Source organism: Dromaius novaehollandiae, chromosome Z (assembly GCF_036370855.1).
Source record: "Dromaius novaehollandiae isolate bDroNov1 chromosome Z, bDroNov1.hap1, whole genome shotgun sequence".
In the NCBI taxonomy this organism is placed as follows: Eukaryota; Metazoa; Chordata; class Aves; order Casuariiformes; family Dromaiidae; genus Dromaius; species Dromaius novaehollandiae.
This window is the reverse complement of record NC_088132.1, coordinates 80,796,808-80,809,322: the sequence shown is the minus strand read 5'-3', so window position 1 is coordinate 80,809,322 and position 12,515 is coordinate 80,796,808. Positions and strand designations below refer to the sequence as shown.

Sequence of the window (12,515 nt, the reverse complement as noted above, 5' to 3'; positions counted from 1 at the left end):
CACCACGCCCCCGCCCCGTGGGCGGGGCTCGCGCCCCTCCGCCCGCTGAGGGCCGTTTCAAGGACACCTGCCGCAAGATGCTGTTTTTTTTTAAAAGCGCCGTTTCCTCTTTTTTATATTTTTCCGGAGCTGGGAGTTGCCGCCCGCTGCAGGAATGGGGGGAGAAAGAGTAAAACGACCGCGACGCGCTGAGGGAAAGGAGGCTTTCGGGAACCGCTTCCGGGTCGTGACCCCCCTGCCCCGTCGCCACGGGGCGGGGCGTCGGCGCCAAAAGGGGCGGAGCGCGCGGCTGCCATTTTGTGCAGAGAGCGCGGGGCCGGCAGCCGAGTCCTGTCTAGTCTTGTCCGGAGGAGCCGCCGCCTGCCGCCGCCGCCGCCATGCTCTCCGCCCGCGTGGCTGCCGCCATCGCCCGCTCCCTGCCGCGGCAGGCCGGCCTGGTGAGCGCGCCCTCGCCTCCGAGCGGCGGGCGGGGGGAGGCCGCCGCCATCTTGGGGGCCGCGGTGACATTGAGGGGCCGCGGCCTGTGGTGGGCGGCGGGCAGCCGGGGCGGCGGGAGGGGGCCGCTCCGACAGCGACGGCGGGCTGCGGCCCGGCAGCGCGGCTGTGCCGGGACCCTCGCCTCGGCGGCGCTGGGTGCCGGCGGCGCCCCGGCCGGCAGAAGCCACTGGGGAGCCACCGTCCCCCGCCCGGGGGAGGCGCGCAGGGGGCGCCGCGCCCTTCCCTCAGGACTGGGGGTGCCGTTGCCGGGTCCCGCTCAGTGGCCCCGAAGCTGCGAGGCTGGGGCATCCGCGATGCCAAGCCTGGCCTCGTCGCGCGTGTCTTCCGCTCTCGGCGGGGTGCCGAGATCTGTCCTGATCCGCCCCCAGTCGCTGTCCCCGGTGAAGGTGAAGGGAGAGGCCTTCCCGGCCGGTCAGGGGAATGTCACGAGCGCTCCTGCGGGGCCGTACTGGGAGCTCTCTGTGAGACGTAACACTGCCGTAACCACTTAGGACATTAATCACCCCCCCCCCCCCCTTTTTTTTGTCTCTTTAGAACTGTTTATATTCCAGCTATCCTTCAGCAGTTCTGCAGTTAGATTTTTTTTCTGAGAGAAGCTGACCCTTAGAAGGCTCAATTTTATTTTTCCCTTGTGCAGAACCGTAAGGGAGGCACTGATTTCTTTAAGCGTCAAGCTTTTGATGCCGTGAGCAAAAGGGGCTGATCAGAGGAGGTGTTGCTGTGGAAGCTGCCGCAGTGCTGCGGTGGTGACGCTAGTGCAGGATGAAGGCCATGCAAAAAAATGCAGCAAGTAATGTAGAATGATTTCCTATATTATTTGTCCTATCTTAATAATGTTAGACCTGTTTGCAGAGCAGCATCTCATGAATGGGCTTCTGTGGTGCATAACTCAAACCTGAGACATATTAAGCATCTAACTCATAAGAATTTTCAGTGTGATCCCTTAAAATAGTGATTTTTTGATTAATCAAGGAAACTTCACTCTTATTAAAATAATTGTTTATGTTAGATTTCCAGAAACACCCTGGGTGCAGCATTCGTTGCTACAAGAAACATCCATGCCTCCAAAACACGTTTTCAGAAAACTGGTGAGTCAGGAAAAAAAAAAACCCTACATGCATAAGAGTACTGTTTAAGAACTTGCGCTGTCAAACTTGTTAACTTAGAGCAATAGTTAACAATAAATGAGAATTTGAACTTGGAATGTGAGGTGTGCTTGTCATTTAACAAAATCCTTAAGGGCAGTGATTGGTAGCGAGCCAGATGTTACGCAATCGTATATTTGAGGCTTCACTTTATATTTTAGCAACTGTTCAAAATGTGCCCAAATCGAGGTAGCAGTCACACGTCAAACCTGGCTTTACTCAGTTTAGCTGCTTCACATGGGTTCAGTTCTGTCTTCAGCTCTTGCAGAGTTATCTGAAAAAGCCTCAAATTCCAGTTTTATATCTGCTTTGTAATAGTAGAAGGGAATGGATGACTTTCCCAGGCATGCTTGGGTTTGACCTTATGTCCTTGAGTATAACTCTTACGCTGCCAGCATCTTGGTGTTTAGAGAAGGCAGCAGCACCAAATAGCTATATTTTTGGTCGTGGTTCATGTACAATTTTTGAAGTGGTTTGGGCCACTAAAACTACTAGGAAATGGCAGTCTCAGTGTTACTTGGCTACTACTTCCTAACTGAGGGAATCAAAACTTGTTGGCGACATGCTGCCAAACAGAATTTGGAACAAGATGGTGAACACTTTTTTTAATAGGTTATATTGAACAGCTTGCTTCTTAAATGTATTAAATGTCTAAATGTATTTGGATCTTGGATTAAAAATGAGTTGAGAATGTATTTTGATGCCCACAGTTAAAGTATGTGCTCTGCCTGCAGAGCTAGCAGTTCTGTACTTTCTGATCTAGGTCTAATCTATCTAGTCTAGTGGCTTTCCAGGGGGACAGATTGCTGACAGTGTAGGACATATTGAAGGACATAGGTGCCTGTTTAATTTAGTCATTAATGGTGGCTCATAATGATGAGGTGAAACTACTTTTATTGACTGTGAGCATGAAGAATGTTACTTGTGCATCATGTCTAAGGAAGAGTGATGCTCGCTTGGTCTTGTGGCATACCTGAAACAGGGTCAGCTCAAGACAAGCTTACTGATTTCGTACTGTGCCTTAATATGCTGGATCTTGTTTGAAACGTTTCTTTCCAGGCACTGCTGAGGTATCCTCTATCCTTGAGGAACGTATTTTGGGAGCTGATACCTCTGCTGAACTTGAGGAGACTGGCCGCGTGCTCTCAATTGGTGATGGTATTGCCCGTGTGTACGGCCTAAGAAATGTCCAAGCAGAAGAAATGGTTGAATTCTCTTCTGGGCTGAAGGTAGGCTTTCACCAAAACCCCTTGTTTAGCTTGGAAATATAAAGATGACTTTTCTAAGAAGAATATGAGATGATGCTTGGCATTAGTCACATGGGGCTTTTACTGACTTCATTATAACTTAAATATGGAGTAACTAGTTGAAATAACACTGCAAAAAAGAGATGTTCTTTTTATTTATAATGTGTTGCTTTCAATATCAGTATGTGTTTTTTGGCCAACGTTTGATCTTTATTTGCCTTTTCCTAGGAAGTATTAAGAGCTAATCTGCTGTAGGATTTCACTTTCTTTAGTTTCAGGCTAGCTTTTGTTTACTGGTGAAGAATGGCCTCTAAGCTCCAATACAGCATACAGTTTGCTGACTTCTTACAGTCTTAAGAACAGACCAGAGTGAAAAAGGCCTAGACTGCTCCCCAAAAGTTAGGCAGCTTTTCTTCCAGCATTTTTAATGAGCTAACTTGCTTTTTAATTTAGTGAAGCAGATAAACCAGATCTTTTTTCCCTTGTCCAATTCCTATTTGAACCTGCTTGTGTCTTCTGTATTCTTTAGGGAGAGAAGTGACTTCATGCTAGACTGCTGATAATAATAAATTAATAATAAATAATAGATAAATAAATAATAAATTACTTAATAGGCTGAAGAATTAGGCAGGTTCTCCCATCAGTATGGGAAAAGATGCATGCATTGCATGTAAAAGCAGAATACTGAGCATCGTATTGTTACAAATAAGATTGAAGTAGCCTCTGTCCAATATTCTGCACTGTAGCATAATCACGTAAGTACTAAACTGGCAAGAATTCACTGGGAATACTGGTATGGGTTTTCTCAGGATGGCATGATCTTTGTCCTAGGGCATGTCCTTGAACTTGGAGCCCGACAATGTTGGTGTTGTCGTGTTTGGTAATGACAGACTGATCAAGGAAGGGGATGTTGTGAAGAGGACTGGTGCCATTGTGGATGTTCCAGTTGGGGAAGAGCTGCTGGGCCGTGTTGTAGATGCCCTAGGCAATCCCATTGATGGGAAGGTAAGTGTAGCTAGGTGTTTACTGCCTCTATCAGCTTCTATGTGACATAGACTGCAACAGTTTTTCTTTTCCTTTTTTTTAAGGGTCCTATTACTTCTAAGACACGTAGGAGAGTTGGCTTAAAGGCCCCTGGGATCATTCCCAGGATCTCTGTGCGTGAACCTATGCAGACTGGTATTAAAGCTGTGGATAGCTTGGTGCCAATTGGCCGTGGCCAGCGTGAGCTGATCATTGGTGACAGGCAGACTGGGTAAGTTAAATGTCTAAGCTAAAATTGTTTCCATATATAGAAACATCAATACAGTGTGTTTGAGTGTACAAAGCTAAGCACAAAACGAGGCAGAGGTTGGGAGAACCATAGGCAGCTTAACTCAGTAATCTCTATTTGTGTTGCACAGGAAAACTTCAATTGCAATTGACACAATAATCAACCAGAAACGATTTAATGATGGAACAGATGAGAAAAAGAAGCTGTACTGTATCTATGTTGCAATTGGGCAGAAGAGGTCTACTGTTGCACAGCTGGTGAAGAGGCTCACTGATGCAGGTACAGACTCGAAGTGGGCTGATCATGGTGGGAGCTAGTGATACCCTGTTCTTGTTATTATAATGTGTACTAAATTGGAAGGTAGTGGGTAACCGACTGAAATGCTGAATGCTACTATGAACTCTTCTAGTTGCAAGTGTAGACAGAATTCTGTAAGAACCACTTGCTTCTCTGGACAAGAAATCCTTCTAGGTATCGCGGGGGGGAAGGGGACAAAAACTTTTGTCACTAATGTCACAAAACTAATGTCACAAAACGTGACATTAGAAGTCTAACAAGCCTTCCAGAACTACTGAATTGCTTCTTGAAGTCACACTCTGTTTTTTTTCCAGTGGTGTTTAGAGAGCTTCCTTTTGGCAGTCAGGCAAGCCTGGTTACAGTTATGATCTATAAGTATTTATGGATGTAGCATTTGTTTCAAATGTAGGCAAGTCAGTGTGAATGACAGTTGCAAGTTTAGCGAAGAGACTTCTGTTGCCCCACGTGTACGGGATTAAGTGGTGGCATCTTTCCAGCAACACTGATCTTGTTGACGAAGGCTGCATATGCAACAAAACTTGCAAGAGATTAGGCACCTTACCTCTTGTCTACTGGTCAAGTAGTCATACCTAGCAGAAGAAACATGTTCTAATGACACTAATTTGTTTGGAACTGTGAAACAGCAGGTACTTAAGGTAGGTCCTTGCAGAAGCCAGGAGACACTGGACTTCTAGGCCTCTGACTTCTAGTGCTTAAGTGTCTTTAATCAAAGTCTAAAAGAGAAGGAAGTCTGTAAGTGTTAAAAATTAGCTGCCATAACTTTGTTCTTAAAACTCCTGGAGTTAGTAGGATAGAACTGACATGCCAGTGTAGCATAGCCTTCTTTCTGGAACAGTGTAGTGCTCTCACTTCAGCAGATAGTTTTGTCTGCCTTGTAACTAGTACTTCACATGCATGTTTCATTTCCTGATTATTGGCATGATAACATAATGTACTTATGGTGTCATGTGTCAACAATTCTTTCCAGATGCCATGAAGTACACTATTGTGGTTTCTGCCACAGCATCTGATGCTGCACCCCTTCAGTATCTGGCTCCCTACTCGGGCTGCTCCATGGGGGAATACTTCAGAGACAATGGAAAACATGCTCTTATCATCTATGATGACTTATCCAAGCAGGTCAGGAAACATTACGTGTAGACTTCATATTCTAGTGTTGGTGTCTGTAGCTGTAAGATCATCTCAGGTGTAGATAGGCGAGCTTTCAAGTGAAGTATTGAAGTCTGAGAGCTGCCTTTATACCTACTGTACAGGCTGTTGCCTATCGTCAGATGTCTCTGCTACTGCGTCGTCCACCTGGTCGTGAGGCCTACCCAGGTGATGTCTTCTACTTGCACTCTCGTCTGCTGGAGAGAGCAGCTAAGATGAATGATGCCTTTGGAGGTGGCTCTCTGACTGCCCTGCCTGTCATTGAAACTCAGGCTGGTGATGTGTCTGCTTACATTCCAACTAATGTCATCTCTATCACTGATGGACAGGTAGGACTTGCTCTACATATGTCAGTATTTTTGTGTAACTTAGTGGCAGGTCTCTAAAGTCTTCTGGCTTCTGACCAAGATGATAAAACAATTTTCTTCTCTAGATCTTCTTGGAAACTGAGCTGTTCTACAAAGGTATCCGTCCAGCCATCAATGTTGGTCTGTCTGTATCCCGTGTAGGCTCTGCTGCTCAGACCAGGGCTATGAAGCAGGTAAGCGTGAAACTGCTTCTCACTCATTAGAAATGAATCTGCCTAACCCATTTCACTCTAACATGTAGTGAATACAGAGGAAACAGCATGAATTCTTTAGCATTCTAAAATAATTTCTGAAGTTCTGTAAGAGCAAGTCTGTGTGATCTCTTTGGTGTTTCCTGCTGAGAGGTGGGAAGGGAATGATCATCTGCTTAAAGATGCAGGACTAGTAAGTTTCATTATGCTTAACTGGATGCTGATCTACCTAGATACAGAGAATGCTTGCTTAACCCCATCCTACTTTTAATCTATGTATGAAGAGAGGTTTAATATCAACTGGAATAGCATGTCTCGTATAGACTCTGTTCTTGGTATCCAGCATATTGATTTTTCCCTTACCTACTCTCACATACTCCCTATCTTTTTAGTAAGCCTGGGCAGTGCTTCAGATGATCACTCTGAAGTGGAAATGATCAGATAGCAAGGGAAAGGTCTGAAGTGTGAATTGTAACACAAGTTACAAGGCTAAACAGACTGGGATTTTTTGGAAATAATGGTTTGTTCAAGATTCACATAATCATGTAATGATATGTTCACGATTCACATCATTGGTATGCAAGGCAAAACTGACTTGTGACAGCTGTCAGCTGAAGATAACCTGCTAACTACTAGACTAATTTCAAAGCTGGTCAAACTCAGTCTGACCTGTGTCTTGTATTGTAGGTGGCAGGTACCATGAAGCTGGAATTGGCTCAGTATCGTGAAGTAGCTGCCTTTGCTCAGTTTGGTTCTGATCTGGATGCTGCCACACAACAACTGCTGAATCGTGGTGTGCGCCTGACGGAGCTCCTCAAGCAAGGACAGTACGGTGAGTGTCTTGGATGTAACGAGTCTGCATTTCCTACAAGTCTTGTGTGCTAATCAGGTGGGTTTCTGTGGCTGTGTTAAGAACAGAGTTCTGTGGACAGGCTAAATGCAGACTTACTTGAACCATATTTTGTACATATGCAGTCAATCTTCAAAGAAAGGAGTATGTGTAGTACTGGCATATCCTGATGTAAGTACCACCAATGGTAGTGCTTTCTTTTATGCAGTTCCTATGGCTATTGAGGAACAAGTTGCAGTCATCTATGCTGGTGTAAGAGGTCACTTGGACAAGCTGGAGCCCAGCAAAATCACTAAATTTGAGAGTGCTTTCCTAGCTCATGTTCTGAGCCAGCACCAGGCCCTTCTCTCTACAATCAGGTATGTTGATTTGTTATCTTACTGATTCTGAGGGTACTGACCTGAGAACTGGAGCCTAAATGCTGACCGCTGCACTGTTAATGTATCCTAAAACATCAGGCCTTACGCCTTTCTCTAGAACTCCCGAAGTTAAATTAACCTGATGCTCTTAAACTGCAGTTCAGAGCTTGGTTTCTCATCTGCAGTTTTTAATTAAGAAATTCACCTGATGCTTAAAATAAACCTACTTACTTTCCTCTCCTGTAATTTGGTGTTGAAACCACTTTGCCTAGTCAGTTCCCGTATTTTTAATAGCTTCAAATTATTACAGTAATGTGGATTAAGTGCTGCTCGCTGCCTTCCTTCTCACTGAGTTGGCTATTGAAGGCTTGAGGATTTCCACAGTCCGATCCTGTCAAATGGTTTTAGCTTTTTTTCCCCCTGAGTCAGATCATGTGCCTTCCATCTGTGTCTAAAATTGTTGAGTCCTCTCTGTCTGGAAGAGCCTTGTTGAACACTAGGTACAGTTATTTTCAAAGTATTTATTGACAAACATTAGTTCCTATACAGTGCTAACCCTTCTTGGAGAGAAGGGAGCTTTAATATTGGCTTCAGTGGTAAAGCTTCATGCATCAAGCAGAAGCGAAATTGGAAGGTTTATTGTGAAGTTTTCTTGCCTTAGTTGAGCGATTGATCATACATTTACTCCTCGGTCAGAAGTTTAACTAAATTGTCTCAACAGGACTGAAGGGAAGATCTCTGACCAGACAGAAGCTAAATTGAAGGAAATAGTCACAAGTTTCCTGTCTACTTTTGAGGCATAAACTCTTAACCGTTCACACAGACCAGGCTGTTGTGATCCCGTACTCCAGCTCCATCAAAGGTGTAAAAGTATGTGCGACTTGAATGTACAGATCTCACCGAGAATAAAAGTTTCCATGTAAAAAGGCTTGGTTATTCTGACTCTTGTGATTATTGGCTTTCCAGTTGGCTACTTTAGCAACACATGCCTAGGGGAACAAGGAATTCAGCTAACGTGGACACAGGCTTGCTAAAGGAACTCAGAAAAATAAGGGCGTGTTTACTGTTGAGTGGATCAAACTTAACCATACTAGTACTTATTTTAGGGGTAGCAGTTGGATTTTGTGTTGTGGGCCATTTCTGTAGTGACAGAACTGAGTCATTGTAGCTTTTATTCTTTTTGCTAGACAACTGATCTGGGCCTCATAGTATTCTTTATCTTCTAGCAGCCACAAGTACTGATACTGTAACAAACTATTTCTCAAAGTTGCTATGTAATTCATTTTCTTGGTGCCTTGAGTTTCCTGAAGTTATGCCTGTCAAAGGAAGCTCAATAGGAGTGTGCCTGGCAGCAATTAAGCTGCTTCTGAAGTAGTCTCCTGCTACAAAGTAAGGCATATGTAAGGTTAGATTTGTCTTAAACAGAAAGCATGCAGCTGGAATATGGCACTCCAGAAGCTGTAGTAGGTGGGGTGGGGGGTGGAACCCTGGACAGTTGAATAGTAAGCTGTTACTATAAGCCAATCTTGAAACAGTATTACCAGTCAGAAGACTGGTTCTTTCAGAACTGTCTGTCCTGGTGTTGGAGGACAGCTGTGCATTTAGCTGTTTCATTAACTGCTACAGATTTAAATGCCATCATTCTCTGTAAGTTCACTCTAGTCCTGTCAGTAAACTCTTTGCAATCCCTAATGGCTTGGCAGGGGGAGTTGTATACCTGAGCATCTATTTTATGCTTGACTTTCTGCATGCTACACTTGGTGGCCTTACAGTGTTAGAGCATGTATCTGGGATGTGTGTGTGTGTGTGTGGGAAAACGTTCAGTTCTGCCCTTAAATTAAAATGTTGTAGCTCTGTTGGCTCTGACACTAAGCAGAGTACTTGCTAGTTAACCCAGGTTGTGATCCCACTTCTTGTGGTGTATTCACACCTCATCTGGTACACTGGAACCCTGTCCTTCATCCTAGGTGAGCATCTACACTGTGCAGGATCTGTGATTATTCAGGGCTTCTGGTGGGGCTATTTTATTCTGACCCTTGTTTATTGCCATCATAGAAGCCTTCTGTTCAAACCTGTGTTGCTATTATAAGTAGCAGAAAGCAATTCATCTCAGTCTTTCACACAGTCACAGGCTAACAAGCTTCTGTAGTATCAGCTTGAGTGCTTTGAGATTGTGAGCACTTTCTTCTGCAGCGGTGTTCTAGGTGGTCCTCCCACCCTCTCTCCCCTTTGGCAGTTAGGAAATCCCACTTATCCCTCAACGCTATTGTATAGGTCCCATTCAGTGTCTCATTGCCATCAGGCAGTATGGGATACTAAGCACAGTTGTGGGCCTTCTGCAAGATCTGATTAAGTGAAAGTGCTAAAAACACTGCCAAAGCAGAGCATAACTAATTGCTTTGCATGGGGCAACCCAGTTTCCTGTCTCGGGATCACCTCTGTCAGCATCCTTTTGTTTTGCTCTTGTAGGAAAGGAAAACGTTTTTCAAGAGCAAACACTGTTCTGCTACAGATAACTTAACACCTGTGTACATAGCATAGACATGCTAAGGCAAAGCTGCTATCTTTTAATGTTGCATTTTGCAGGAGCAGATTATGTAAGCTATGGAATATATTGCTAAAATATTTAAGAAATTCTGAAAACTAACTTATTTTTAGTCTGCTGGTGTCACACATCTTTCTAAGAAGAGCTGGCAGGTTAAAATAGCACTATGTTTCTGGAGGAGGACTTCCCACTGAATTGCTTTTCTCTTTCACAATCCCATCTCTGTACACGTGACTAGAACATGGCAGGGAGGCTTCATGAGGGTGAGAATATTGTGGTTGAGCCTTTTTTGCTTAGACTGCCCTAAATTACTTGTGTAGTCTAAGTATTCTCTGGGTCAGGAAAGTGTACTTAAGTGTAACGGGGATGTTGAAGGCAGCAATTACTATCAGACTGTCTTTGAAGTACCACATGTACTAACCCTTGCTACATGACTCTAAGGCTGCTATTCATGTTCCCATTTGAAGAGTGCTGACCTGACCTCATGGTTCACTGCTGTATGGCAGTAAAAATTTGGATCATACCTACCCTCCAAACCACTTTCAAGATAGCCTTTCTAGCTTGTTGTTCTCTTTGTTCCTTTTGCACAGTGACTGAACCTAAATTACCTGTTGGTTAGTGCATAGCTGTGTCATGTTTTACTTCTGTACTGCAGTAGTTGGTCCAACCAAGTGAGATCAGTTGGGAAGTCCTGTGAGGTGCTGTGGGATGTTCTGGCCGCGGGGTGGTGCTGAAAAGCAGAGAAATGGCTGTGTGTGTTGGGGCAGGGGGGTGTTGTGCTTTTGCTTCTTGGTAACCACTGAAGGGCTTTGTGTCCTCTTCTGTTGAGAGTATGTATGGGCTAGGTCCAAATAAATTGTCTTAAGAGCAGATAGCAAGGGAGGAGATCGCTGAAACACCAGAATGGAGGAAAATTTCTAAAACAAGGAAACACTTGTGAGGTTTCAGATGAGCCCAGTGTTCCTGAATCAACCTGCTGTGCTGCTCCAGCACTGTTTGCTTTGTGTATTATGTTTTTTTCCTTGTGATTTGCAGTGTCTGTTTTTGCATGCTCTGTTTGTACAGTGCCATGTAACTCAATGCTGCAAGAATGCAGAATCTATGTGTGATCACTACCAAAGCTGTGATGTGTGGTTGCGTTGTGATATTTATGACAGTTGCGTATGCTGCTGTAAGCTGCTGTGCCTTGAGCCACGCTATTTTGTCCTGCTTTATTTCTTTCTCAGCACTGTTCAGTCTTATTTTCCTGTCTTACAGTGTGCTCTTCCAGTGAGATCAGATCAGAGGGAGAGTGTATGTGGGAGAAATGATGAGGGACTCTGCTCATACAGAGCTTTCACACATGAAACCTCATGGAGCCTTTGTCCAAAACGGGCTAACAGTTCTTAGCAAGAAATTGATATCAGCAAGAAATGTCATAAATCTCATGAGAAGTTCTAGTGGGATTGTTTGTCCCTGATAAAGCATCAAATACAAACACAGCCCTGATGTGCTACTGTGAACGTGACTAAAAATTCATTCAGCATTCACACTTTGGAGGTTTTTGTGTATTTGCAGCTGATCAGACTGCATTATTTTTAGATTGCTATAACCTCTTGAAAGCCTTGAGTAAAACCACACACATGACACTGCCTCTGCTAACATGGCAAGAAGTGCAGCCACTAAAATAGAAGGAAAAATCCATATAAAGTTGGTTTCTTCAGTATAAATCTCAGAGATACTTGCAAAGCGGCAGTGACTTCTTGGGTCACAACTGACCAGATTTATTTAAATAAGGGAAAAAATGCCTTACTTACCGTACTGGACTTTTTCAGTTGCCCCTGTGTTAAAGCAGTGGCAGCAGGTCACCGTAGGGCGTGCGAATCAGGCTTTTCCCCCATGCAGCCTCATCTGCCTTCATCTTTCTTTCCTTTTTTAAGAACTGCCGAGAGGTCACTCATCCAGGGTCTGGCAGTGATCACAAACTCCTAAGGCAGAGGGTAAGAACAGGACATGTACGTTGTGAAACTTTCCCAAACCCTCCCTCCAAACTCTGGGAAGTTGTAGTGCGGCTCCGAAGCCAGAGGTGCTGCCGGTTCCCCCCCTCCCTGTGAATTTATCCCATTGAGCCTGTACCTGCCTGCGGTGAGGCTGGGGAACACAGAGCAGAGAAAGCACCTCTCTGCCACCCCCTCAGTGCGGGTAGTTTGTTTGTCCTGCTGAAATCCCCTTCTAGGATCCAGCTGCCCTTGCTGCCTGCTTTCCTTTGGGGTTAAGTGCCGCAGGGTGCTCCTGCGAGCTGCTGTTCTGCGCGGTGCCGGCCGCGTCGTGCACCGCCGTGCGAGGTGATGCTAAGGCGTTTGTAAGGGCCCCCCACGGCGCAGTCCGTAGGCAGTGAGAGCCAGGCTAAACCCCACCGCAGTCGGAGGCTTCCCGTCCTAGCACCCGGGCTCTTTTTGGTTCCCCTTGGCAGTGTCCCCTCCGCCGGCCTGGGCTCCTCGGGGGCACCGCAAATCTCACGGCAATGCAATGCGTCTCTGATCCCCGTGGATCTCCGTCTGTCTGACACGCGAAGGGAAACGCTGCCTGCGTT

At 45.2% G+C, this 12,515-nt stretch overlaps 1 protein-coding gene across 1 annotated transcript; it reads left to right on the top strand.

Moving 5' to 3' along the window:
- Positions 1-255: 255 nt before the first annotated feature.
- On the top strand, positions 256-8,327 carry LOC135325053 (ATP synthase subunit alpha, mitochondrial). Its single transcript, XM_064502487.1, has 12 exons — positions 256-437; positions 1,508-1,586; positions 2,703-2,872; positions 3,722-3,895; positions 3,979-4,145; positions 4,294-4,442; positions 5,449-5,600; positions 5,735-5,959; positions 6,064-6,171; positions 6,877-7,021; positions 7,248-7,398; positions 8,120-8,327. The coding sequence occupies exons 1-12, from the start codon at positions 378-380 to the stop codon at positions 8,199-8,201; spliced, it is 1,662 nt and encodes a 553-aa protein (XP_064358557.1). The 5' UTR covers positions 256-377; the 3' UTR covers positions 8,202-8,327.
- Positions 8,328-12,515: the final 4,188 nt, after the last annotated feature.